General features: G+C 45.4%; 3 protein-coding genes across 4 annotated transcripts; all 3 read right to left on the bottom strand.

Moving 5' to 3' along the window:
• Positions 1-12,076: 12,076 nt before the first annotated feature.
• Positions 12,077-17,469, bottom strand: LOC109754696 (ferrochelatase-2, chloroplastic). Its single transcript, XM_020313604.4, has 9 exons — positions 17,222-17,469; positions 16,060-16,393; positions 15,337-15,480; positions 15,041-15,142; positions 14,583-14,686; positions 14,374-14,500; positions 13,409-13,561; positions 13,081-13,181; positions 12,077-12,542 (listed from the first exon to the last, which is right to left on the bottom strand). Exons 1-9 carry the CDS (start codon positions 17,293-17,295, stop codon positions 12,227-12,229), a joined length of 1,455 nt encoding a protein of 484 aa, XP_020169193.1. The 5' UTR covers positions 17,296-17,469; the 3' UTR covers positions 12,077-12,226.
• Positions 17,470-19,644: 2,175 nt separating this feature from the next.
• On the bottom strand, positions 19,645-22,980 carry LOC109754692 (chlorophyll a-b binding protein 7, chloroplastic). Of its 2 annotated transcripts, XM_020313600.4 has the most exons (5): positions 22,622-22,973; positions 22,376-22,522; positions 20,990-21,122; positions 20,417-20,509; positions 19,645-20,170 (listed from the first exon to the last, which is right to left on the bottom strand). In XM_020313600.4, the coding sequence occupies exons 1-5, from the start codon at positions 22,882-22,884 to the stop codon at positions 19,874-19,876; spliced, it is 933 nt and encodes a 310-aa protein (XP_020169189.1). In that variant the 5' UTR covers positions 22,885-22,973; the 3' UTR covers positions 19,645-19,873. The 2 variants fall into 2 exon arrangements, with proteins under 2 accessions (XP_020169189.1, XP_040246037.1); XM_040390103.3 differs by lacking the exon at positions 22,376-22,522 and having other exon boundaries at positions 22,622-22,980.
• Positions 22,981-24,672: 1,692 nt separating this feature from the next.
• Positions 24,673-26,529, bottom strand: LOC109754714 (uncharacterized). The gene has a single exon (XM_020313620.4). The coding sequence runs from the start codon at positions 26,388-26,390 to the stop codon at positions 24,912-24,914; it is 1,479 nt and encodes a 492-aa protein (XP_020169209.1). The 5' UTR covers positions 26,391-26,529; the 3' UTR covers positions 24,673-24,911.
• Positions 26,530-27,291: the final 762 nt, after the last annotated feature.

Genomic DNA, 27,291 nt, shown 5'->3' with positions numbered 1-27,291 from the left:
TGGTGCCTCCTTCTCATGACCTCGTTGGCCGCATTCTGATCCATCGTGAGCTGGAAGGACTGCGCCTGAATCAGCTGAGTCCGGGCGTCGAGAGCCGCCCGCTCCGCAGCCAGCCTGATCCCTTCCGCTGCAAGATCCTCTTTAGCTTTTATCAAATCCAATTTTAACTGTGCCACCTCCGCATCATGCTGAGCTTGATTCGCCGGGTCAACCGTGGCGGTTAACAGGGCCGTCATCTTGTCCGTGAGATCCATCAGCACCTGAGCCGGAGAAGGCACCGGGTTTCCCGATCCAGCAGCGGGGTTTTGAACAGGCTGCGCACCAGCCATAAAAACTCCAACCTGACTTGGCGGCTCAAAAAGGTCCGGAATACTGTCGCCATCGGAACAACCCATGAGCCTGCCATCTTGAAGTTGGTACAACGAGTTTGATTCATCGGTGGCCGACTCGCCGTCAGAGCCGGCGGCCGCCTCATCACCAGACCCAGATGGATCAGAGGGCCCTCCATGGATGCATCCCACAAAAGCGCGCCTTAAGGCAGGCCGGGCCCGGCGGGTTGTGCGCGCTGAGCCGTTTCGATGAGATCGGCGCAGAGATCCGGCTCGGGGCCCGGCTCACCAATCTTACCAATGAAGACATGAATTCCGCCAAAGGGGACCCGGTATCCGTACTCAATTGAGCCGGCGTCGGGGCCCCAGTCCGCATCGTCGATGTAGAGCTTGCCGCGACGACTCTTGGTCATCCGGCCCACAGCGTATCCCTTGATCCCTTCGAAGCTGCCCTTCAAGGACTCAAATCCACCGTGCGCTGGCCCCACGGTGGGCGCCAACTGTCGTGGAATTGTCACGGCAGATGTCCTTGAGCTAGGACTTAGTCATGGAGCCATCGCAACTAGGAAGCTTTAAGGGGTTATGCGGGACAAGGAACATGAGGGTTTATACTGGTTCAGCCCCTTACGGTGAAGGTAAAAGCCTACGTCCAGTTTGGGGTGATATTGATTAGGGTTACTATCGCCAGGAGTTAAACAACTATGCCCGACTCTCGATGAGATTGTCGTCGCCCTTAAACCGCTGCCGGGTCGTCCCTTTATATAGGGAGGCTGACGCCCAGCAGCCCTTAGAGTCCCGGCCGTCTCATAAGAGTGTCCGGCTCGGACTCTAAACTATACACGCCTTACGCTACAAGTTTTACTATAACAATGATTGTATCTACGGGCCTTAGGCCATATCCGGGTCTCAGCCCATCTCTGGCCCATCGTCTTGAAACTTGGCTCCGGGCTTCTGGCAACGACCGTATGAGTAACCCGGCCCCTCCTGGCGGGTGACTCTAAGGTCTATATCCTCAACATGTCCCAAGACAATACCTTCATTAACCATAAAGTGGCACTTCTCCCAATTCAATACAAGGTTAGTTTCTTCACATCTCTACAAAACTCGATCAAGGTTGCTCAAGCAATCATCAAAAGAAGTTCCATATACGGAGAAATCATCCATGAAAACCTCAACATTCTTTTCACAAAAATCAGAGAATATAGCCATCATGCATCTTTGAAAGGTAGCAGGTGCATTACATAAACCAAAAGGCATACGTCTATAAGCAAAGGTATCGAAAGGGCAAGTAAAAGTGGTCTTTTCTTGATCCTCTTTTGACACAGGTATTTGAGAGAACCCAGAATAACCATCTAGAAAGCAAAAATGTGTATGTTTGGATAATCTTTCTAGCATTTGATCAATAAAAGGTAAGGGGTAATGATCCTTTTTGGTGGCTTTATTTAATTTGCGGAAATCAATTACCATTCTATAACATGTAACAGTTCTTTGTGGGATCAATTCATCTTTATCATTAGGAACAACAGTAATACCTCCCTTCTTAGGGACACAATGGACATGACTTACCCACTGACTATCAGCAACGGGATAAATTATACCTGCCTCCAGAAGCTTTAGTATTTCTTTCCTTACCACTTCTTTCATCTTAGGATTTAACCGTCGTTGGTGATCAACAACTGGTTTAGCGTCTTTTTCCAATTTTATTTTGTGCTGGCATAGAGTGGGACTAATGCCCTTAAAATCATCAAGAGTATATCCAATAGCAGCACGGTGCTTCTTCAGAGTTTTCAATAATTTCTTTTATTCATGCTCTGAAAGGTTAGCACTAATAATAACAGGATATATCTTCTTCTCACCAAGATAAGCATATTTTAGAGTATCATGTAATGGTTTAAGCTCAAACACGGGATCACCCTTGGGTGGAGGAGGATCCCGTAGGATTTCAACAGGCAAGTTGTGTTTCAAAATAGGTCCCTGTTTAAAGAATACTTCATCTATTTCCCTTATTTCATTCATAAACATATCATTTTCATGGTCTAGCAAATATTGTTCTAAAGGGTCATTAGGAGGCACGGCAATAGAAGCAAGACCAATAATTTCATCTTTACTAGGCAATTCCTCGTCACGGGGTTGTCTACGATATTTAGCAAAGTTAAACTCATGAGACATATCCCCCAAACCAATAGTAACAACATCCTTTTCGCAATTTATCCTAGCATTAACAGTATTCAAGAAGGGTCTCCCGAATATGATGGGACAAAAGCTATCTTGTGGGGAACCAAGAACAAGAAAATCAGGAGGATATTTAACTTTCCCACACAAGACTTCAACATCTCTAACAATCCCAACTGGTGAAATAGTGTCTCTATTGGCAAGCTTAATTGTAACATCAATTTCTTCTATCTCAGCAGGTGCAATATCATGCATAATTTCTTTGTATAAGGAATGATGTATTGCACTTGCACTAGAACCCATATCACATAAGCCATGATAACAATGATCTCCTATTTTAACAGAAATAACAGGAATGCCTACAACAGGTCTATGTTTACTTTTAGTATCAGGTCTAGCAAATCTAGTAGTTTCCTCACAGAAGTAAATAACATGCCCATCAATATTATCAGCCAAGAGATCTTTAACCATAGCAATACTAGGTTCAACTTTAATTTGCTCAGGGGGATTGGGTGTCTTAATGTTACTTTTATTGACCACAGTTGAAGCTTTAGCATGATCCTTTATTCTAATAGGGAAACGTGGTTTCTCAATATAAGCAGTAGGAACGACAGGATCATTATAAGTGATAGTCTTTTCTTCAACTTTAATAGGTGCAACTAATTTTACTTCAATGGGAGGATTATATTTAAACCACTTCTCCTTAGGGAGATCAACATGAGTAGCAAAGGATTCACAGAAAGAAGCTACTATCTCAGAGTCAAGTCCATATTTAGTGCTAAATTCACGAAAAACATCGGTATCCATAAAGATTTAACACAATCAAACTTAGGTGTTATACCTGACTCCTTACCTTCGTCGAGATCCCAATCTTCAGAGTTGCGTTTAATTCTTTCCAATAAATCCCATTTGAATTCAATAGTCTTCATCATAAAAGAGCCAGTACAAGAAGTATCGAGCATGGAGCGATTATTGAGAGAAAGCCGAGCATAAAATTTTTGAATAATCATTTCTCTTGAGAGCTCATGATTGGGGCATGAATATAACATTGACTTAAGCCTCCCCCAATATTGAGCGATGCTTTCTCCTTCGCGAGGCCAAAAATTATATATATAATTACGATCACGATGAACAAGATGCATAGGATAAAACTTCTGATGAAATTCCAATTTCAATCGGTTGTAGTTCCATGATCCCATATCATCACATAGCCTAAACCATGTCAATGCCTCTCCCTTCAAAGATAAAGGGAAGACCTTCTTCTTGATAACATCCTCGGGCATACCTGCAAGCTTAAATAATCCACAAACTTCATCCACATAGATTAGGTGCAAATCGGGATGTAATGTTCCATCTCCTGTAAAAGGATTAGCTAGCAGTTTCTCTATCATACCCGAAGGAATTTCAAAGTAAACATTTTAAGTAGGTTCAGTAGGTTGAGGAGCAACTCTTTGCTCTACTGGTCGGGGTGAAGATACCCCGAACAAGCCCATCAGAGGATTACTTTCCATAGTAACAAGTGACAGTAAATTTCAGCACACTATATAAATTTTTCCTTACCAAATTCCACCTACCAAAGGCGCTTCACTCCCCGGCAACGGCGCCAAAAAAGAGTCTTGATGACCCACAAGTATAGGGGATCTATCGTAGTCCTTTCGATAAGTAAGAGTGTCGAACCCAACGAGGAGCAGAAGGAAATGACAAGCGGTTTTCGGTAAGGTATTCTCTGCAAGCACTGAAATTATCGGTAACAGGTAGTTTTGTGATAAGGTAATTTGTAACGGGTAATAAGTAATGAAAGTAAACAAGGTGCACCAAGATGGCCCAATCCTTTTTGTAACAAAGGACAAACCTGGACAAACTCTTATATGAAGGAAAACGCTCCCGAGGACACATGGGAATTATCGTCAAGCTAGTTTTCATCACGCTCATATGATTCGCGTTCATTACTTTGATAATTTGGTATGTGGGTGGAACGGTGCTGGGTGTTGTCCTTTCTTGGACAAGCATCCCACTTATGATTAACCCCTATTGCAAGCATCCGCAACTACAAAAGAATTATTAAGGTAAACCTAACCATAGCATGAAACATATGGATCCAAATCAGCCCCTTACGAAGCAACGCATAAACTAGGGTTTAAGCTTCTGTCACTCTAGCAACCCATCATCTACTTATTACTTCCCAATGCCTTCCTCTAGGCCCAAACAATGGTGAAGTGTCATGTAGTCGACGTTCACATAACACCACTAGAGGAGAGACAACATACATCTCATCAAAATATCGAACGAATACCAAATTCACATGACTACTTATAGCAAGACTTCTCCCATGTCCTCGGGAACAAAAGTAACTACTCAAAAATCATATTCATGTTCATAATCAGAGGGGTATTAATATGCATAAAGGATCTGAACATATGATCTTCCACCAAATAAACCAACTAGCATCAACTACAAGGAGTAATCAACACTACTAGCAACCCACAGGTACCAATCTGAGGCTTTGGGACAAAGATTGGATACAAGAGATGAACTAGGGTTTGAGAGAAGATGGTGCTGGTGAAGATGTTGATGAAGATTGACCCCCTCCCGATGAGAGGATCGTTGGTGATGACGATGGTGATAATTTCCCCCTCCCGGAGGGAAGTTTCCCTAGCAGAACAGCTCTGCCGGAGCCCTAGATTGGTTCCACCAAGGTTCCGCCTCGTGGCGGCGGAGTTTCTTCCTAAAAGCTTGCTTATGATTTTTTTCCAGGGTAAAAGACTTCATATAGCAGAAGATGGGCACCGGAGGCCTGCAAGGGGGCCCACGAGGCAGGGGGCGCGCCCAGGGGGGTAGGGCGCACCCCTACCCTCGTGGCCAGGGTGTGGGCCCCCTCTGGTGGATTCTTTTGCCAGTATTTTTTATTAATTCCAAAATTAACTTCCCTGAAGTTTCAGGACTTTTGGAGCTCTGCAGAATAGGTCTCTAATATTCGCTCCTTTTCCAGCCCAGAATTCCAGCTGCCGGCATTCTCCCTCTTCATGTAAACCTTGTAAAATAATAGAGAATAGGCATAAGTATTGTGGCATAACGTGTAATAACAGCCCATAATGCAATAAATATAGATATAAAAGCATGATGCAAAATGGTCGTATCAAACGTCTTCGGGATCCAACCGATCCAAGCACCGAACGTACGGCACCTCCGCGTTCAGCACACGTTCAGCTCGGTGACGTCCCTCGAACTCTTGATCCAGTTGAGGCCGAGGGAAAGTTCCGTCAGCACGACGGCGTGGTGACGGTGATGATGAAGTTACCGACGCAGGGCTTCGCCTAAGCACTACGACGATATGACCGAGGTGTGTAACTGTGGAGGGGGGCACCGCACACGGCTAAGAGATTGTCTGTTGTGCTATTGGGGTGCCCCCTGGCCACGTATATAAAGGGGGGAGGAAGTGGAGGCCGGCCTAGGAGGGGCGCGCCTATAGGGGGAGTCCAACTAGGATTCCCAATCCTAGTTGGAGTCCCCTTCCTTTTCCAAGAGGGAAGAGAGGGAAGGAGTAGGAGAGGGAGAAGGAAAGAGAGGGGGGCGCTGCCCCCTCCCTAGTCCAATTCATACTTGCCATGGGGGGGCGGCCACCCCTTGAGGCCCTTCTCTCCTTCCCCGTATGGCCCATTAACGCCCACTACTTCCCCCGGCGAATTCCCGTAACTCTCTGGTACTCCGAAAAATACCCGAATCACTCGGAACCTTTCCGATGTCCGAATATAGCCTTCCAATATATCGATCTTTATGTCTCGACCATTTCGAGATTCCTCGTCATGTCCGTGATCTCATCCGGGACTCCGAACAACCTTCGGTGCATCAAATCACATAACTCATAATACAAATCGTCATCGAACGTTAAGCGTGCGGACCCTACGGGTTCGAGAACTATGTAGACATGACCGAGACACATCTCCGGTCAATAACCAATAGCGGAACCTGGATGCTCATATTGGCTCCTACATATTCTACGAAGATCTTTATCGGTCAAACCGCATAACAACATACGTTGTTCCCTTTTTCATCGGTATGTTACTTGCCCTAGATTCGATCGTCGGCATCATCATACTTAGTTCAATCTCGTCCGGCAAGTCTCTTTACTCGTTCCGTAATGCATCATCCCGTAACTAACTCATTAGTCACTTTGCTTGCAAGGCTTATAGTGATGATCATTACCGAGAGGGCCCAGAGATACCTCTCCGATACACGGAGTGACAAATCCTAATCTCGATCTATGCCAACTCAACAAACACCATCGGAGACACCTGTAGAGCATCTTTATAATCACCCAGTTACGTTGTGACGTTTGATAGCACACAAGGTGTTCCTCCGGTATTCGGGAGTTGCATAATCTCATAGTCTGAGGAACATGTATAAGTCATGATGAAAGCAATAGCAATAAACTAAACGATCATAGTGCTAAGCTAACGGATGGGTCTTGTCCATCACATCATTCTCTAATGATGTGATCTCGTTCATCAAATGACAACACATGTCTATGGCTAGGAAACTTAACCATCTTTGATTAACGAGCTAGTCAAGTAGAGGCGTACTAGGGACACTCTGTTTGTCTATGTATTCACACATGTACTAAGTTTCTGGTTAATACAATTCTAGCATGAATAATAAACATTTACAATGATATAAGAAAATATAAATAACAACTTTATTATTGCCTCTAGGGCATATTTCCTTCAGTTGGGGCCTTGGACGCACAGCGAGAGCTGGCGAGGCTTGGGAGGCCGCTTGTAGGTGCTAGTGAAGTTGTGGACGAAGACTTAAGTGAAATCTACCCAGCTGTTGATGCTGCGGGGCTTCAGGCTGTTCAGCCATGTCCGGGCCGTGCCCTGGAGCATGAGCGGAACGTATTTTACGGCAACACGCTTGTTGCCGTTTGCTATGCTGACGGCCGTGGAGTAGTCGACCAGCCAGTCTTCCAGTTTCACAGAGTCGTTGTACTTGGGCGTATCTCGTAGAAGCGTGAACCCCTTGGGAAAGGGCTCGTCGCGGATGCGGGGGCCGAAACAAGGCGGACCCAATGCATCTTCCTCTTCTAGCGCCAGGGATCGATTGAGACGGTCAATCCGATGGCGGGTGTCGTTCTCTCCGATTCCCTCTCGGCGGCCCAGCCGGTCACCGAGAGTTGGGTGGTCAACAGGCGGCGGGAAAGCACGCCCCTCCCTGCGAGGAGGAGGAGGCGGCGGATAATCGTCCCGTCGTTCCACTGCTCGTGGGCGGCCATCTTGGTCGCACTCGATGGTGATGCATGTACGGCTGCGGCTAGCAGCCGGCTCTTTGTCTCGTCTGTCGCGGACGCCACCAGTCGGCGTCTGGGAGGTCGCGCCTTGCTCTCGGCGAGGGGGCAGGTTCTCAACCCGTTGGCCGGGATCTTCTGCGCGGCAGTCGGCCTCTTGCAGCGCGGCAGCCGTGTCAATGAGCTGTTGAACACGCTCCGTCATGCAGCGGCGCTCGTCGCCCTCGAGGTGGTCCAGCTCGTTCGCTGCCGCCTGGGCAGCTCGTAGGTTCTCCATGGGCGTGGCATAGACAGGGCGATCTACCCCGAACATGCTGGCGACGGCAGCGCCGCGCTGCTGGACCGTGCCGACGCGGCTGGGCCCGCCAGCAGCCGGCGTGCCGCCAACAACGCGGTCGATCTAGCGCGGATAAGCCTCTGAGAGGCGTCTCATGGTGGCCAACTTCTTGGCGCTTTCAACGAGCGAGACGCGGTGGGCTTCCAGCGTCTCGGCGTCAGCGTCTTCTGCGATGGGTGCAGACAGATCCCGCAGGGCCGCCTGCAGTGGGTCTTGGGCACCGCCAGAGGCTCCGTCGTGGCTGATGACGAGCACCTCCGTGACGGTGCTTCCGCCGCTGTCGGCGCGAGGGAGAGGGTCATCGATGACCACCACGTTGGTGGGGAAGGCGTCAAGCGATGCCGTGTCGGAGTCGACAAGCATCGGGTCGGTGGAGCCAATCGACTCCAGGTCGGAGGCCGGCTCGTTGGCGATGTCGAGCTTGCCAAGAAGGTCGACAAGGCAGCTCTCGGAGCTGGCTGCTCCCGCGTCAGGCGCGGGATCATCGGGGAGGCGGATCTCGCCGATGAGGTCAGCGAGGCAGCTTGCCGCGCAGACGAGCTCAGCACCATGCAGCGCGCCGGCGTCGACGCCATCAGGCGTGCCGGGCTGGCTACGCTCGCTAGGGAGGAACAAGATTCCCGTCCAGAACAGATCTCCGTACGACGGTGCACCCAGCCCCACGGTGGGCGCCAAATGTCGGGGGTGTCGTGCGACATATGCCAAAGGATGGCTTATCATGGAGGGGGCTAATAAAATGTCGCCAGTGCCAGGAAATGGGATAAGGCGCAAACATGCACGCCGGTGATCTTACCCAGGTTCGGGGCTCTCCTAGGAGATAACACCCCTACTCCTGCTCTGCAGGGTCTCCGCATGATCACTCAAGCCACAATGATGGCTACAAGCTTGCTCCTTGAGTTGTTTCTCTAGAGGGGGAAGAAGAACAAGGCTAGCCCTAGCTTCCTCTCTCTATATGTGTGGATGGACTAAAGTCTGAACCCTTTGCATGGGTGCCATGGGGGGTTTATATATGCCTACCCCTAGGGTTACAAAGGTAATCTGGCCGGGTGTAGGACCCGGCCGTCAGTGTCTATGATCGCCGGCTTCTCCGCCGACCGCTGGGGCCCGCCGTCTGGTGGGACCCGCCGGCTGTCTTGTACTCGGCCCGCAGGTCGCGCCCGCCGCCGCCGAGTCCTGCCGGCTGCTTAATACTGTGGCGATGCCACTGATGATGTAGGCTTTGTCGGGGAAGCGTGGCTATAGTACCGCCGCCGCCTAGCGGGCGGTCACTGTAGCCACTCCCCGTCTCTTCTGATTAATAGCGCACAAACTCCAAGAAGGGGAGAGCCGCCTGGTTAGGGGCCGGCCTCTCCTCGAGCCAACTGGTCAGGGCTCGCCGCCCTCTGGCTCCTCGCGAACAGGTAGGGCCCGCTGCATGCGAGCCGTACTGACAGCACGTCGTGGGGGCATGGCCCTCCTGTCGTGGGCGATGTCATGGGCAGAGTGGCAACAGTGTCGCGCCGGACGGGAGATCTCCGTCTGGTACGGCATACTGTGGCCACAATTGGCCCTGGATTTGGGGGTGGCAGGGCGTACTGTAGCCACGCCCCGTTTCATCGTATTTATATGGGTGCAGACTTTGAGGGCGCTTGGGGCCGCCTGCTAGGAGCCGGCCTCTCTAGAGGTCGCCTGCTAGGAGTCGGCCCACTTTGAGGCCGTCTGCTGGGCCTTGCCATCTTTCGCCAGTCGGCCGCTGGGACCAGCCGGCCGTAAGAAGGCGGCTAGTTGATCTTTGAGTCTTGAGGGGCGCGGCCGGCCCTGATGTCTTGAAATACCATGGAAGGCTGATGAGGCTACCCGTGGTCATTTACTCCGACAGAGGAGGTGGAGGAAGCAACTGCGGCGTGCGAGGATAGGCCGAGGAAGCGTCGTCGGGTCGCCGGAACAAATGGGGAGATGCGGACGACGATGCCGACGCGCGGGAGCGGGTGCGCGATACCGTTTTGCTCAACGTCCTGAACCAACTATACCGCGCGCGCGTTTTTTACACGTCCGCCTGAAGCGGCCGTTTCGACTGCGCGCAAAAAAAAGACGATTTTTCCGATTGGAGATGCTCTCAAGTCTGTCTTGTTCGTCTTCTTGGTTAGTGTCTCGTCGTCCGTTCGTAGTCTCTAAAACTTGTAACAACTGCAGGTGTTTCGTACTGGCAGCCAGTTTTCACCTCGCTGCCCCTTTTCTCTCTCTTCCTCGTTCTTTTCTTGTCCGTGTAATGATATTGTTGTTCCCATTTCCCGTCGAGCAATTATATACTGTACTTTTTTTAAAATAAACCAAAAACTTTGTTAAGTAGAGATAAAAGTTATATCGTCAGTAAGAAAAGATACAATTTCATCCATGGGCTTCTCAAAATAGTCCCTTGTCACTGAAACTTTCGCTAGTCTAGCTATTTTATACGCCACCTTATTTGCTTTCCTATTACAATGCTCAAACCTAGTAAAAGGAAAATCACAAGCCCAAAAATAGCAATCATCGAAGACCGTTGCCGCCGCTTCCACCGATTGTCCTCCATTTTTCATTGTGTTGATGACTTCCAAGTTGTCGGAGTTAATAACCAGATAGTTGCACCCTGCTTTTTGTGCAAGACCTAGTCCAAACCGTAGCGCTAAAGCCTATGCTGTCAAACATCAGCACACCAGTCAAATTTCCAATTCCCGCCAATAATAAATCTTTCTTTATCATCTCTAATGACAGCCCTAGCTGTGTCGCTAAGCAAATTATGATCAAAGGAAGTATCAACGTTAAACTTAACAAAGCCCGTAGGAGGTCTGCTCCACCCTCATGTTTTACTAGTTGCATTGGGAGAGTGTGCATTTACATAGTTAGTTGTTATTGCCCTAATCCCCATAGACGGCTGGTTCGCATTTTGGACCTTCCCTTCATGAACTAACATACATCTATCCCATCACAGATACCAAGCGGTTATAGCTACGAGGTCACGTACATTCTGAGTGCCCGGAATAGATAGCTCGTTCTCTGGCATAAGGAGTAAGAATTCCATAATTGTTTCCCCCACCCGACCGATCAATAGCACAAGCTTTTTTAATCACCTCGTACACTCCAGCTTATTCTAAATCTCTTTCGCCTTCTGACAAGGAACAAAACGTGTTTCGTGTCTTTCAGTCCATTCGAAATACTCATACTTAATGAAAAGGAGGTCAACCTGTGTAGAAATACGCATGGATCGTTATGCTCTCAATTAAACTTCTGTCCGGCGTGTCGGCTAAATTTGTCCGGACGCGCTTGACATCAATCAGTGCGTCTACATATACAGATACCAAAATGCTGGCTTCGATCTGACGTGAACTAAACTGCATTAACCAACACGCTACGTTTCTTTTCTTTGCGATCAAGAATCAATCCAGCTGCGGATTTTGTTTCCAGCGAACGTCAGATTGACGATTGACGTTTCACAATATCAAGCGAAATGAATAAAATGCCTTGATGACGTTTCTAGAAAAAAGCCAACGTCAGACTGTCAGAACGCTAGCCAATGTCCTTGTTTTATACTCCCTTGGATCCATAAGTGTCATGGTTTTAGTTAGCATATAATAAATCTTTGATTACAGATTGGTGCTCAACAAGTCATTCTGCATATAAACTAGCACTAATTAACGGGGAATATAATTATTTATAAGAACCCAAAGAGAGATTCGCAAAAGATTAAACAAAACTAACATACATGGTCAACGATGTGACCATGTACTCTTTTAAGCGCCAGTATATAAGCATGTGCCATTATACATGCTGGTGGTACATGACTCCTCCATACAATGGGTAAATGCTTACTCACCGTGTCCCCCAGTTCTTATAGAAACATGATGCTTACTCACCGTGTCCCCCAGTTCTTATAGAAACATGAAGTACCTATGACATTGTCGATATGTTATGGGCAAGACATAAGTGAAACAAACTCTAGCCTTTCTTTCTCACCCAGAAACTATCTTGTTATTATCATGGCAGTCTACCACCAAAAAAATAAATTATAAATTATTCAACAGTAAATCTACATGGTTTCTAGTTACAATCACCAAAATGGTTAACCACGGAGCATCGATAAAAATAAGCAGCTCAATGAAGAGTGTTCCGGAAAGCGGAAACTAGCCTCAGGGATAACAGCAGGAAGAAGGCCAGGACCGAGCCGAAGAACATCTTGGTCAGGTAATGCATCATGTCCATGTCAGAGTCAGTATCCTTGACCTTTCTGGTCACCATCGCGGAGGCAGAGGGAAGGGCTTCGACGACAGCATCGGCGAGGTCCGAGATGAAGGATGAGGTGCATCCAAGAGCTGGAACCCTGCCCCAGTTCTCAATGCCCGACTCTAGAGCCAACTCCCTGTACTCCATGTCAATTTCTTCCAGTGTCTCAATATGCTCGCTCACGAAGCTGGATTTGATTTTAGCAAATGATGTAAGCATAGTCGAAAGAGGTTCACGTGGAGTTAAAAAAACAGAAGTCATGGTAACCTCAAGACAATGATGTACTTTGGACTGTGCATGACTTGAAGATGTAGCTTCAACTTAGATAAACATATATGAAACCAAAATTGTGGTGCGAGAATGGCCACTGACATATTAATATTGACAGATACGGCAAATGACACCAATGCAATAAACACAAACAAAACCAAAATAAGCAAGTTGCAAACAGGTACATGATGGAAAGTTCAGGTAGAATTCACATAAGCACACAAAATGCTAAATTAAGATAAATTAGAGCTGGCCTGATAAAGTGATGATGATATTATAATAGTAGGAAATATTGCTACAGAAAGAGTAGTAGATGCACTTGAAATTGGTTCCGGTGATCAGTGTGAACAGAAGTCCACAAAACCAAAAAAACAGATAAAGCTGCATCAAACACCCTTATTGTTGTCCTAAAAATACTGAACTGGTAGAGTATAAATGGTAAAGTTGATGATTACCTTACTGGGACAGCCAGGAGACTCTTTACACCCTTTTGACCAAGTTCAACTAAAACTTCATCAGTATATGGCTTAAGCCATTGAACTGGTCCCACGCGACTCTGCCATTGCGCAGAAAGGTTAATAGCATTCGGTAAAGAAAAAGGAGAAATAAAACCTGTGTGATGTCTTCCACCATGTAGATTCGTAGGGTATTATAGTCAAAATTTGGTTTCTAACTTCTAAGTACATAAGTATAACATTTATATCCTTGAAATTAGCTAAAAATGCTTTCATAACCCTTAACAGTGATTACAAGACAAGTATTTATTCATCATTTTCTCCTTACCTGGTAAGCCAGAGTATGGTCATTCAAGGTTCCTCTGGATTTCAACTCCTCCATGATCAAAGCAATGCAGTCTTCCATCTGATCTCTGTATGGATCTCCAGCATCCTTAACATAGGTAAGTGGTACTCCATGTGCACTGAAGAATATCATAACCTGCGAATTATGAAACATAACGTCAGAATGATATTACCTTCTATTCGTTATTTATTCAACAAAATTGCACTTGCAAAATACATTTCATCTCAGATTTCAAAATACTCTACAACTTATAACATTATTCACACTCAAAAGTCCATAGAAGTTATAAAGCATTAAATATTACAGGTCTTTTACAAACAATCTACTGACATAGCTATCCTGTGCTCAACCAGAAGAATAACTTTTGTAGGTATTACCGCTTAAATCTATCCAAATAACCAGAAATATTGTAGTGTACAACATCTGCTAAGAATGTTACAATGAGATCACAGTATTGTTTTGACGATTACTTCATCAGAATACTGCTCTAAATTAGCTGCATATTTCTCTTTGCAGATCATTTTTCAAGTGCCTAGCATACTTCAGTATTCGCAAAAAGTTTGAAAACTGACGCATCTTTCCTAAAAATATAAACAGATCTTATTGGAATATCAAAATTTGAGTGGCCCCCATTGACCTCAATGTGGCTTCGCCCCTGCTGGCAAGTAATGCAGCATGCTATTCTCTCAAATGATGGGGTAATGGTTATGCTGAGACTATAAATACAAATACATCTAATGATTTAATTACTACTTATTGTCCAGACTCCAGAGGCAGGGGCCTGTAAAAATTCCAAAGCACAGGCCCAAGGAAATTTCTGTATGAAAGAATGTACAACACACCGAATGGCTATGCTGCAAGTTTGCAACTAATCCTACAGATCAACAACGACTAACAATACGTGAATTTTTTAAGAAACCCAGAAGCAAAACAAGGGATGTGCAAACCTCTTCAGGATTCGTAAAAACTGATAGTTCCTTCTCAATTAAGTCAGCCATTGATTTCACATAGCCCTCGCGCTGGTACCAAGATTCAATAATGGAGATTGGCAAGCCAGCAAAGTATTGATCTTCCCTGCACGAATGCCGCCATATCAGATTTTCAGGTTCTACATAGTCTGAAACATGAGGTTTCATTAGAGAAGGTAATTGCCTACTTGACAATGTTTTGGAGAACGCGGATACTAGAACCGCTTGTTGATATGGAGTATTGAGGGTATAGTGGAAGAACCACAAGCTTCGTAATTTTATCCTTCTTAATCTATCATCAATCAAAATAGTAGAAAAACAGTAATCATCAGTTAAAAATATGGAAATCACTTAGATAAAACCATAGTACAAAATTCTTGTCCCTAAAAATGTAATACATGTTGCAAGATAGTCAAGAACGTACAAAAAATTACATAGTTAAATTCAACAAAAAGTAAAACACAATCATATAAAAATGAAAATAAGATGGACGGTGACAATGAGATATCAATCTAGAACAATTATATGAATTAATTACCACGGAAGAATAATAATTAAACAAAAAGACCAAGAAACTATTGTTGCCACTTACAGGAAGAACAAAAGGATTAAAGGCCTTTAAATTCGATTAGTGAGGAGGTCTAACCTGATCGATGGCTTCTTCGGTGAATGGGTACCAATAACGCATTCCAACATATATATCTGCTTCCAAGTTCTTACTTTTTAGTGCAACCTTCAAAGCATTTGCCTGCAGATAAAGTAATTCAGCTAAGAATGTGATAAATCTATTTTATTAAAACAAGTAATACTGAATATGATATATGCGACTATGGTGAAAGTTACAGAGTTTAACGAGTTTGTGGCAAAGCTACTAAATCACAACTATATAGCTGTTAAACACACAGAAAAAAAAAGAGTGTGGTTAGATTGATGAACTTTTACCTGCTCGTCGGTAATTTTCCGCAGAGGTGATCCACCACCAATTGAGGCATACCCCTCTTTACTCTTAGGAGCTCTAAAAGTAGAAATAAGTTTGGCCAGTGGTCTTTGAAGAAACCTGAACAGCCTAGGGAGTCGGATGATATCCTGGGTAACAATTATAAAGTCAAAACTGAATTACCCAGTTGAAAGTACTGAAATCAAACAATAACACAACTACACAAGATAATTAAGAAACAGATAGGGCTATGTGGTTCAGATTGGGATAACTACCATGCAAAGGGCTGCCAGAGATAACATGACTTGTGATAAACAAGAGGCCATAGACTAGGATGATGAGTTTTATACTCTAGAGACTTAATTCTCTACTATCTCATCCAAAATGATGCATGGCTCTCCCTTTTATGGCTTCTTCAAATATATCACGGTCTACTCAATCTCTTCAGATGGACAGAGATTTTGAACTTAAACCTGTTTCAATTCGAAGTGAACAGTTCTAGTCCATCCGTATCCAAATAATGAAATAATCTTTTATAGGGAGGGCATGATCCCTCCTAAGAAAAAATCCCATGTATCTACAGAAGTTAATCTCTACCAGTGAAACAAATCCTCTGAGGGGGTAAACCTAACTAAGAAGAGAAATAATCATTGGTTACACATAATTAGCAAGGAACATGTGAAGTTGCATTGGAAATTAAAACTATAGCATGTGGTATGATCACTTACTGGATCAGCAAAGAGGTTGAACAAAAATGGTTGAACATCATTGAGGGTCTCTGGACCACCAAGATTTAGTAACAGCACTCCAACCTTTTCCTCAACAGCATGTGAAGATACACCTTTGACATCTTCATCAAAAGTAGTACATACATCGGTAGAGGTGGATCTCACAGAAAGATGGTGCTGATGTTTAAGTACTTGACTTCTGTGAACCAAACCAGAGGTTCCCCTTGCTTTTCCACTTGCTGACAACAGCAAGGGTTTAACCTTCCCATGCAAGTTTTGCTCGCATTTGGTAGAACCAGCAAGGTTTGTAGAACATCTGACTTTACCACATGACCTGTCAATGGTAGCACAGTCAACACAAATAACATAACAAAAACAAAGGTTACACTGTATTTCTCCAGGGGAAATGTCATGTGAGTGTAAACTTCAGCACATCTCAAAATGCAATCAGAAGCTAGATCAATCTATCCACATTATGCCAAATTTATTGCGAATTCACTTCAAACTATCTACTGACCGCAGATTTCTTTAAGCAATATTAATCACTAATTGATCAAATATATCTCAGCAATCATGTCTTCTAAACTCATGATCTTCTGTGGTCTACACAATCAACAGGACAGTGCATATTTCAGAGGTGGTCAACTTCTTACAGACCATTAGGACTCTAGCCATTCTTGCCAACTACTTGATCCTGTCTGTACGTTCCATCACCTCTAATAGATTTTGGTAGTACAAACAAATACTAATTTTACTCCATAATATGTTGAAACGTGTGATGCTCCACGGATGTTCAGAAATGGGAAACTGCTTCCGTTACAGGTTTCAGGAGCACCAACAATTCATTAATTCCAGGATTTGCTACAAGATCCTCAATCCAGAACATTGTAGCAAGTGCACACATGTTATTTTTATATTGTGTTACTCTACGGTCGCACAGCAAAACTAATCCAATTTTGGTGCCAGATCACAACTGAACCATCACAAAATTCTAGTGACCGCGACAGCGCCATAACAAAAACCGAAACCCCCCACCGAAATCTACTTCGCGCCGGCGGCACCACCCCCGCATCCAGATCAGCGATCAGCGATTAAAAAGAACAAAACGAACGAACGAACGAACGAACGAACACATGAACGGTGAGAAGCGAAGGGCACTCACGTCGTGGAACCGCTCTTCCCCAAGAAATTCCCGGAGCGCCCCAGATCAAGAGCCCCGGAGCGGACGCACTCCATGGAGGACAAAGGGGAGGGCTGGGCGCGGAGGACGGAGGAGATCTGCGGCGGGTTGCGACTCTGGCGTCTTCTTCCCCTCTCTCCTCTCCCTTTCTGGAATCAAAGTTTCTTCGCTTCTCAGTCTGGGTCAAATACGGCTGCGAATCGGCAACTACCCTCTCCCTCTCCCATTCCTTCGCTCACGTTCTTCCACGGAGGCTGTAGGGCCCGCACGGAGCTGGGGGCACCGGATCCCGCCGCGCGCTAATCTTGAAGCAGGTTTCACTTGCTTTTTGTGCAACAAAAATTATTTTTTTGCGAAAATGATTCAGATCTATTATCATCAAAGTTCACCGGAAGTACAAAAGCACCTCAAACATAATAAAAATTACATCGAGATTTCAAGACCACCGAACAACCATTGCCGCCGTCAGAACGAGCCGTCGACGCGTCGTTGTTGTCGTTCCCCTGCCAGAGCCGGCTTGACCTTGTCGATGACAGCCGGGAAGCCTTCGTGCACGTGCCTCTAAGGACCAGCGCCCTGGAGCCGCAGTCGTTGTCGTTGAACCCCTAAATAGATTTGAAACAACTGACACCAAATCTCGTCACGTGACGAGAAACTCTAGCCTCACAGTCTAGAGGAGTGGCAGGAATTTATGTCGGAGCTCCGTTGACTACGTGTAGATGAACGAACTCGAGGAGGATCGGAGTCCGGAAGACAAACTCGAAGAAGAAGCGCCGCCATCCATCCGAGCGCCGCACCTACGAGGACTAAAAAACCCTAACCTAAACTATTGACCAGAGCGGAGGCACTGGGATTCCCCTACCCACCACCGGCAGTCGGAGCGGCAGACAGAGGGGAGGCGAATCCACGGGCTCGCCGGTGAAACCTGGAAGGGAAAGTTTACCCTGGCCGCCAAGGAATAGGGGAGGGAGAGAGAAACGCTAGTGGGTTCTCTTGTGCAACAATTCTTAACAAGAAAAAATAACAAAAAATCACGGAAATATAAAAAAATTGTATGCACACATCATATGAGCCCACAGAAGTAAGTACTAAAGCAGCGAGGACGGGGCGTCGACCCGTTGGCTTGGCAGCTGAGGTTGCTGCCAGCCCATCCGAATTCGAGTCCCGGCACGGACGCGCGGTGCTCACGGAGATTCTCCTATAAAGAAAAGCCAACCAGGATTAGCCCTTGGATTGGTTGGTCTCATTTTTTTAAGTGCTAAAGCAACGGCATCAAGTCATATTTATCAATTCATCTTCACTAATTTTCTCAAAAAAGGATTGTCATTAATCGATGAGATTAGTAAGAGAGAGATGTACATCTCGGAGTACATCTCTTAAGCCGTAGTTACAACGCAAAGTTTATTGAGTAGGGTGTGTGTATGCTTTGAGTTGTACTATATAACCGCTTAACTATTAATTGTACGAGACCCTTTTGTTCTTTGTTTTTGTTTTTTTAAGGAAAACGGGATTTCCAGAATGAAGGGAAATATGCAAAGCAAGTCAAGCAGAATGGTGGTGTTGAAGCATACAAGGAAAAGTTTATTACAATGGTGGAGATGAAAAAGGCATTGGCGGTCGAACGGAAAGGGGGAGAAGATGGCTTGTTTCTAGAGATGAAGGCTATGGATGAGTAGAAGTGGAAGGCAAAGGTGACGGCCGCCGATAGAAACACGCTAGTAGAGGAGAAAAGACTTGCATTAGAAGCGGAAGAAAAAAATGCTTGACATTGAGGAGCAAAAATTTGCAATGGCAGCCGTGGAGTGAAGAGAAAAGAGGATGGTCGAGAACCATGCTGTCATGTTCATGGATCCTAGCAAGATGGACGAGAAGGCGAGGCAATGTAGGGAGTTCACTCGTGGGGACATCTTGACTAAGATGTGCGATGGCGGCGGCAGTTATATGAGTAATGGAACCCGGCTCCTAGTTGGGAAGCGTATGAAAAAAAAGAGTAAATGCTGGTTGTACGCAATTAACTGGATTTTATAAGAAGAAACACAGTTAAGTGCTGACACATGTGCAATGGGATACCTTCTACTGCATCTGCATGTCAAAACTTCCCATCAAAATATCTGCTCTTCACCTGCTTTTAGTTACCACAAGGCCCACAACTCCCATTTTCAGTAAGTGGAGCAATTTCGTTTCAGTAATTTTGGGGCACCCACAATTTCTGCTGAACAACACCATAACTCCACAACTGTACAACAATCTTATAGCCATGTATGATGTATACGCAGTAACCTACTCCCTCCGTCCCATAATATAAGAACGTTTTTTACATTAGTGTAGTGTCAAAAACGCTCTTATATTATGAGACGGAGGCACTAGTGTAAAAAACGTTCTTATATTATGGGACGGAGGTAGTATTTGCTAAAACTATATTAATTTCCTAGTAACAACAAACTGATCAATGTAATCCCATTTTCAGTAATTTTGGGGCACCCACAATTTCTGCTGAACAACACCATAACTCCACAACTGTACAACAATCTTATAGCCATGTGTACGCAGTAACCTATTTGCTAAAACTATATTAATTTCCTTGTAACAACAAACTGATCAATGTAAACGCTGTACATAAGCAGTTAGAATGCCTCAAAGAAAGGGGGATAAAACGTTGTTGCGGAGTGGATCCGACAAGTGCTCGATGAGGTTCTGCACAGGGCCCTTGCCGGTTACAGCAGCCTGGGCGTAGAATCCGATCCATGCAACCATTGCGAGACGACCATTCTTGATCTCCTTCACCTTGAGTTCTTCAAACGCAACAGGGTCTTTGGACAGCCCCAAGGGATCGAACAGTGCTCCACCTGGGTAGTTTATGTCCCCAGGAAGATATATTCCCAAGGGTTCTAGCGCCTCGATCCCACAGTATCTCGCATATTCTGGCCCAACCTGGCAAATAATGACATGGAGATATATGTCTAATGTGGCATTGTAACCATTAAATGTATGAAATGACGAGGGAATGTTGTACTAAGAGAATAATCTTGTGAGATTAAAGAATTATATGCGGAGAGCTGTCTACAATTCCGAAGTGTTTGCACACAAAGAAAACACACAAGACATGAATGTTTGGACGGCCCTATAGCAACTACTTAAAAAGTATAGGACTGAAACACTACATAGCATTTTTATTACCATCAGAAGGGCCTGACAGATAGCGATGACGATGATGCCTTGACCACCAGCAATTCGGAACCCAGGAATCCCAAGGTAATCAAGAGTATCACCCTGCAAAATCAACTCATTAGCTAAAGGCAGACATTTAAATCATTTGTAATGCAATTCGTCTGTGTTATTCAACACAGCATCTATGTACATAGCTGACAGGCGGCAGCTACACTGCATGTCTATTCTATCTCAGAGCAAAGAAAAAAGCTGACTTGCCAAACCTCCATGTGGAGGCTCCTAACTTTGTGTGCCAAATGCCAATATGCCTTGATTATAGCACAACAGGTCATGCTACAACACCTTCCAGCTGTGGGACTTGTGCAACAATGAAGATAATCCATGCATCCATTAGAGTTAGCTACAAACTAGTTTTCAGACGCTGAACGAAAAGATACACCGTGATTGCATGTAGGATGACAGGAACTATGATCTTGATATCTCTTCAGAGTGCACACATCTTCTTCAGGGTCTGTTCCAGGAACAGTCATTGTGTGCTAAAGGAACCCAGACATGGAAAACATAAATATGGATATATTTCACCTGAAGTTTGGCATAACCAACCTTCCACCAGACAGGCTCAACAAAATGCACTATCCCAAATAGATCTAACAGCTCAGGAACAACAACACCAAGAGCAGCAAGCATGGCCCATCGACAATGTAAGATCTCAAAGCTGCAAAGAAGGTTGTTGGTGAGATAAGATAACTAGTAGTTCAGCTTCACAAAAAAAATGTTACAACTGAACTATACACAACAGTTTAACTGAATAGAAGAGACTTGAATGTCACTAAAGGAGACCTATTATCATTCACTGCAGATAAGCCTACTATACACCTTCTGTGGTAAGGACCTCCATTGTATTTGAAAGAACAAGGCTACTTTGTAGGAAATAAAATCAATGATCTTACACCTTTATACAACTCTTCAGTATAGAGTACATTTAGAAATGTAAAACATAAATATCTTTTAGCTACTCCAAAAAAAGCTTCTAAGCTTAGGGCATAAGGTTTGTTGCGGGAAGCATAGAAGATATTGCCAGGTAATCTGTATGATACAGGAAGGCACAAGATCGTCCAAGATAACTTTTTCCCTTTGCATATCGGTCACATCTGTTTTTCTGTCACCGCCCTTAGTGAATACTATCCAGTGTTTGATACTTCGTTGGTTCACAACTATAAAGTGTTCTAACTTTTTTTGTGAATTAGATGTATATGGACATGTTTTAGTGTGTTTGTTCACTCATTCCAGTCCGTATGTAGTCCATATTAAAATATCCAAAACATCTTATATTTGTGAACGGAGGGAGTATCTTTATGTTTTTAAGTTAAGATCAGGGTATGATCTTCCATTCAGGAAGACCCTTTCTGCAAACCCATCTCCCCACCCTCCAAATCCTCTATTATTCAAGAAGGCAAACATATCAGTTTCTTTTTTTGTCAATTTAAGTCATTGTTCGCTGTCCATGCCTAAACATTGTAGATTGGAATTAGCATTTTGAACATCTTCTTTCGAAAAAAAAACATTTTGCCCGTCTTACAAGTTTTGCTTCCATCTGATCACCTATGTGCCAAATTCTGCAGCGCCAGAGCATATTATCGTCATTTGCCTGAACAAGGAGCAATCTCTCCCACGAAGCTAGGAAAATAAAATGCTTGCAGCACGACAACTATCTGAATACACAAAACTGATGATGGACCCAAAGAAAGCTGAAATAGAAGGGTGCACCTAACCATCAGCATTCAACAATGAGCAGGGGCACTATTTATTTGCAGTGTTCAAGATGTGATCAGATACTCTACACAATAACCATTCATCAAACAGACAAACACCGCTGCTCGTAAACAAGGTTGGTTCAGTAGTAAGGTGTATATAGACGCAAACTACTGTGACTGAAAAGTATTAAGTAGAAGAAATACGGTGACATACTTAAAGTAGTTGGCGAAAGCAACGGGGTCCCGGCCCAGACCTGCTATATCGAACCCGTAATCGCCCGGGTACTCTCCGGCCAGGTGCTCCGGGTAGTCGTACCGGAGGGGACCGAGCCACCTCGGCCGAGCTCCTCCGTACCAAAAGCTTCATCAAAGATAAGTTCCCCAAACAAACCGGGAGGTCACTTCATTCGCAGAAGTACACGTAACGGCTTTGCTTTTGTAAGGAGGGGAGAGTGCCTACCTGGAGCTGCGGGCCTCGCGGGCGGCGGTGCGGAGGGCGTCTGCCTCAGCGGCGGCGGAGGCCTTCCTGGACTCGAGGCGGCGCCGGAGGCTGGCGCCGAGGGGGCTGTTGGCGATGGCCTTGACGGCGGTGAAGGGGACGGCGGAGAACACCAGCACGCCCGCCAGCTCCTGCCACGATGCACGCGCACGCATTCTTTTCCGCCGCCGGCAGAAGACACCAGCGGACGGCGGCGCGGGGGAGCGGAGGAGGAGGGGAGGCATCGTGCGGGCGGTGACGTGGGCCCCGCCGACAAGGCAGTGGAATGAAATGCTCGAGGAAGAAACCGCAGACGTGGCGCGCTGCAGGTCACGAGCTACTCGGATTTTCAAAGGCTAGTGCTAGGCGTCAGCAGCCACTGGATCCGACACGAGATCACCATCCAGAACCGTCTGATCATCGCGGCAGGAAATCCTCTTAAAATAATCTTTTTTTCCATACGTTTGCAACATGATCGCATCTTCTTTTCCTCACGTTTATGTCAGAAGCATGTTGCAGCATTGCAAACACAACAGTGCAACAAATCGCCGAGAAAAATCATCGCACGGGAGCCCGCTTGGAACGCCGCAAAAAACACAACACTGACTGCATTGCTGAAGCTGCATGTTTGATGCCTCACACATTTGTTACCCTGACAGCCAACATTCTGCTACCTCCTCCGGCTCCTAGCTGCATCAGAAACATTCTTGCTCCGAATATTCATCGGTGCCTTGGGCTTCTTGGACTGAAACATAAAAAATTGTGGTTATAACATACTACTCCCTCCGTCCTTACTTGTCGGAGAAATGGTTGTATCTAGGCGTATTTCAGTTCTAGATACATCCATCTTTATCCATTTCCGCAACAAGTAATTCCGGACGGAGGGAGTACTGACCATGAGCTGGAGATCCTCTGCATCCTAGCAAGGAAAAACATAATATAAAATCGTTAAAACATATTCCCTCTGTTAAAAAATATAAGATGTTTAACCTTTTTTGTGAATCGGATGTATATAGAAACGTTTTAATGTGTTTGTTCACTCATTTCAGTCCGTATGTAGTCCAAACAAAAATATCTGAAACGTCTTAAATTTGTGAACAGATGGAGTATATGAAATTAACTGGAAGAATATACTTTTCTGCGCCTTTGCTCGGCTGAACTGTATACCCGAAAGGAATGATGTGCAGTTCACATATGTGAATACTAATTAAAAGGTGTAGCAATTTCAATATCTTGCGACATAAGGAACAAACATCATTGCTTTGTTGCATGATATAAAAAGCATTGCAGTTGACTATTCCTTTTTGTATCACAGTAACTCACTTACAGTTGCACGTAATTCAGACTTGGCAAACCAGTAACAGTTAGCCATTATGTTTTATGTTTTACTTCAAACAGCAAGGCTATAACTGAACTTGATACAAGGATTGAATCTAAAACTTTGCAAGAACTGTGTTGTGCTGGAAAAGTAAATTAATATCTACAACCTGACTCTAAACTCCAGTTTCAACAACACAATTTGTCACACAAAAAGCACAACAAAAAGCATGCTACAACATAGAAAGAAAGAAACAAGGCACTACCTGGCATGCAAGGTTGATCAAGTGCCATACTGTACACCTCTTCTATTGTTTCATTGACTGATGCAACAACGGAAGATAACTTAACTGGCTGGATTGAAAACCACTCCTTATGCATCAACTTCTTCCATGAATTCGTCGTCTGTTGATGATTTCTGATGAATCATTGTCACTGCTCCATTTTTTGGAAGGGGTATCGAGATCTTCCTTTTGTTGGCCCAGGTAAGATGGCTGAACTTTAATTGGCTAGATTTTCATTTTTGATATAACTGAATGCTCCTTGTGGATATGAAAAGTGATGAACATAATGTAAATGTACCATGGTCTATTTTGTAGAGACCAACCTAAGCAACCTTGAATGTAGTAACAAAAATGGAAGGTGCAAACACCATGCAAGGGCATGGGCTAAATGGTCACATTCACTAGTTTGTTCTTTTAACAGGAAATGTCAAGTTAATTAAAAATAACAGTATGAAGCAATAAGTCCATAACATGCTTGGGAACCATTCAAATAATGATGGCATAAAGGCACATGAACAACAGCCACCAATTATCCCCACCATTGCAGAAACTACTACAAATAACTCCTACAAAGCGGCAAATAAGTAACGAGCTTACCATACCTACATCATATGTGTGGTGTATGATATCTACTTTCCTCGGAAATTTGTGATAAGATTTGGGCTATCCATCTACTGAGTACTGACAACCACCTGTTGTATCTGATCAGCAACAATCCTTGCCACAACCTCTGGCGAAAACCTCTCAACCATGTCTTCCCTTGCCTTCCTCCCTTTTCTCCTTGCCTCCTCCTGATCACCAAAGACGCGCCTCATCAAAGCTCTCAGATGATCAACTGATGGCTCAGCACAGAAATGACCCTTGAATGGCCCTTCTGTGACCTCAGTCAGCCTGTCCACGTCCAGTGGGTATCCATTCTCTTGAGTCAGGTACTCCGTTGGGCCTGACCAATTCGTCACAATCACTGGCAGTTCCATGGCCATGGCTTCGACCACCGGCCTGCCCCACCCCTCGCCACGGGAAGGTAGCACAAATGCATCTGCAGCCTTGTACAACCTTGGAAGGTCGGACTGTGGGACATGCTCATCAACCACCCGGACTTCTGCCCATCCTAGCACTGGCTCCTCAATGCTGGAATTGTTCACAAATCTGTGAACTTTCCCTCCAAAATCTGTGTCAGAGTGGTAGGCGTTGGTCAGTAGGTAGAGCACAACATCATCAGCTCCAGAGAACTCCTGCAGAAAGGCTGTCAGAAGCACATCCCAGCCCTTCCTCTGCTCCCATTTGAACACACTAAGAAACACAAAACCTTTGCCTTTGGAGCTATCAGTATTCCGTGTAGAATCATCAGGCGCCATGACAGAGAAACCAATCGGAAGAGGAAAGGCGACGTGCTTGGCTGGATCAAAGAATGTGACATCGACGGCCTGCACTACCTTGACGACCTTGGAGGGATCGACCCCGCTCTTCACGAATGTGGAGACGTGGAAATCTGTCGGTACCCAGACAGCATCCATCTGGTTACAGCGCCTGACATGCTCCGGCGAGACACGGTCAGTCTCGAACATCGTCCGGCCAATGACGAACGCCGGCTCGTCGTACCCGGTAGGTGGGCAAGGCAGAGACTCGTACATCGGCGGGTACCACGCGCCAGGCTCGCTGTGGCACACAACGACGGCACGAGAGAGCTCACACTGCGCAGTGGCGAGCCTGTACGCCAAGTTCTTGGACTGCTCGGGCAAGCCCTGCCAGAACTCCGGCGACTCGAGGTCACCGTGGTGGGCGATTGAGAGCGTGAAGTTCGCATCGACGCCTGCAGCGACATTCTCGTCAAGCGAGGCGACGTAGGACCAGGCCTCGGAGCAGTAGCCGCCGCCGGAGGCGAAAGGGGCCATCCATAGAACACATGGTGGGCGTCCCGCGTCCGTCGAGGTATCGGCCGCGGAGACTGGCTCCGGCGGGCTGAGAAGGGAAGACCTCGGTCTGAGGAGCAGGCGGACGAGGCGTGGCAGCGGATTGCTTGAGGTGGCGAAGAGCACGGCGAGGACGAGGGCGAGGAGGGACGGCGCCGTGAGGAGGAGAAGGAGGTGGCGCTTGGCTCTGGGTTTGGGTGCTGGAGGGAGAGCCTGCGCCGGAGGTGAACCTGGCATGGTAGCCGAGACGGCGGTAGGGCACGAGGCCGGCCGCGTCGTGGCTGACCGATGGAGAGCTCAGTCGTCGGCGAGGCAGATCGATAGGCAGGGGATCCGGATGTTGGTAGCTCAGTGAGAGCATCTCTAACCCTTCCCTCGAATTTTTATTTAACTCATATTATTTCCTTAAAAAGTTATTTGAGGGGAAGTTTTTAGGGATTAAGCATCATCTAGCAGATCTCTTATAATCTTGTAAAGTTTATTACTTCCACAAATATGCCCCCCCTAAAACCTTCCACCAGCCATAGTCATTCTCACGAAAAATAAGGCTGAATTGCGATGCTTCCGACCCGCCCTCAGCTTTTTGGTCAAACCCCGCTGGCCGTCCTCGGACCAATGATCGTCATAATGGAAAACCCCACCCCGCCTGTGACGCCCGGACAATTAGGCTACAGTAATTTCCTGCTAATGGGCCACATCACCACGATCACTGTTGTTATTCTCCCGACGATTCAATCCCGTTCAAATTCAAAATTCAAAATCAAGGCAAACGATAAAAGTTTTCAAACATCAAAACTAAAATGTTCAAATTGGAACAAATAAATCCTAGGTAATAATGGAGGAGGAACCACACTTTTATAAAACGTGTAAATACTCTAAAATGAGCAAAACAGCAGCTAAAACCAATAATTAAATGCTTTTTATAATATATAAAATATTAAACTAATTTATTTGGGAGCCCAAGTTATTGTGACAATAGAATAAATAGTAACACTATTTTAGAAACTAATTTAGCATTTTATAAAACTATAGTAAATAGAAAGTGAGATAAAACAGTAAAAAGGAAATAAATAAAAGAAAACACAAACAGAAAAAAAAACAGAAGACAATCAAAAAAAAAGGAAAAGACAACCCCGCG

The sequence above is a fragment of the Aegilops tauschii genome, chromosome 5 (genome assembly GCF_002575655.3).
Source record: "Aegilops tauschii subsp. strangulata cultivar AL8/78 chromosome 5, Aet v6.0, whole genome shotgun sequence".
NCBI lineage: Eukaryota > Viridiplantae > Streptophyta > Magnoliopsida > Poales > Poaceae > Aegilops > Aegilops tauschii.
This window is presented reverse-complemented; position numbering and strand designations above follow the sequence as displayed.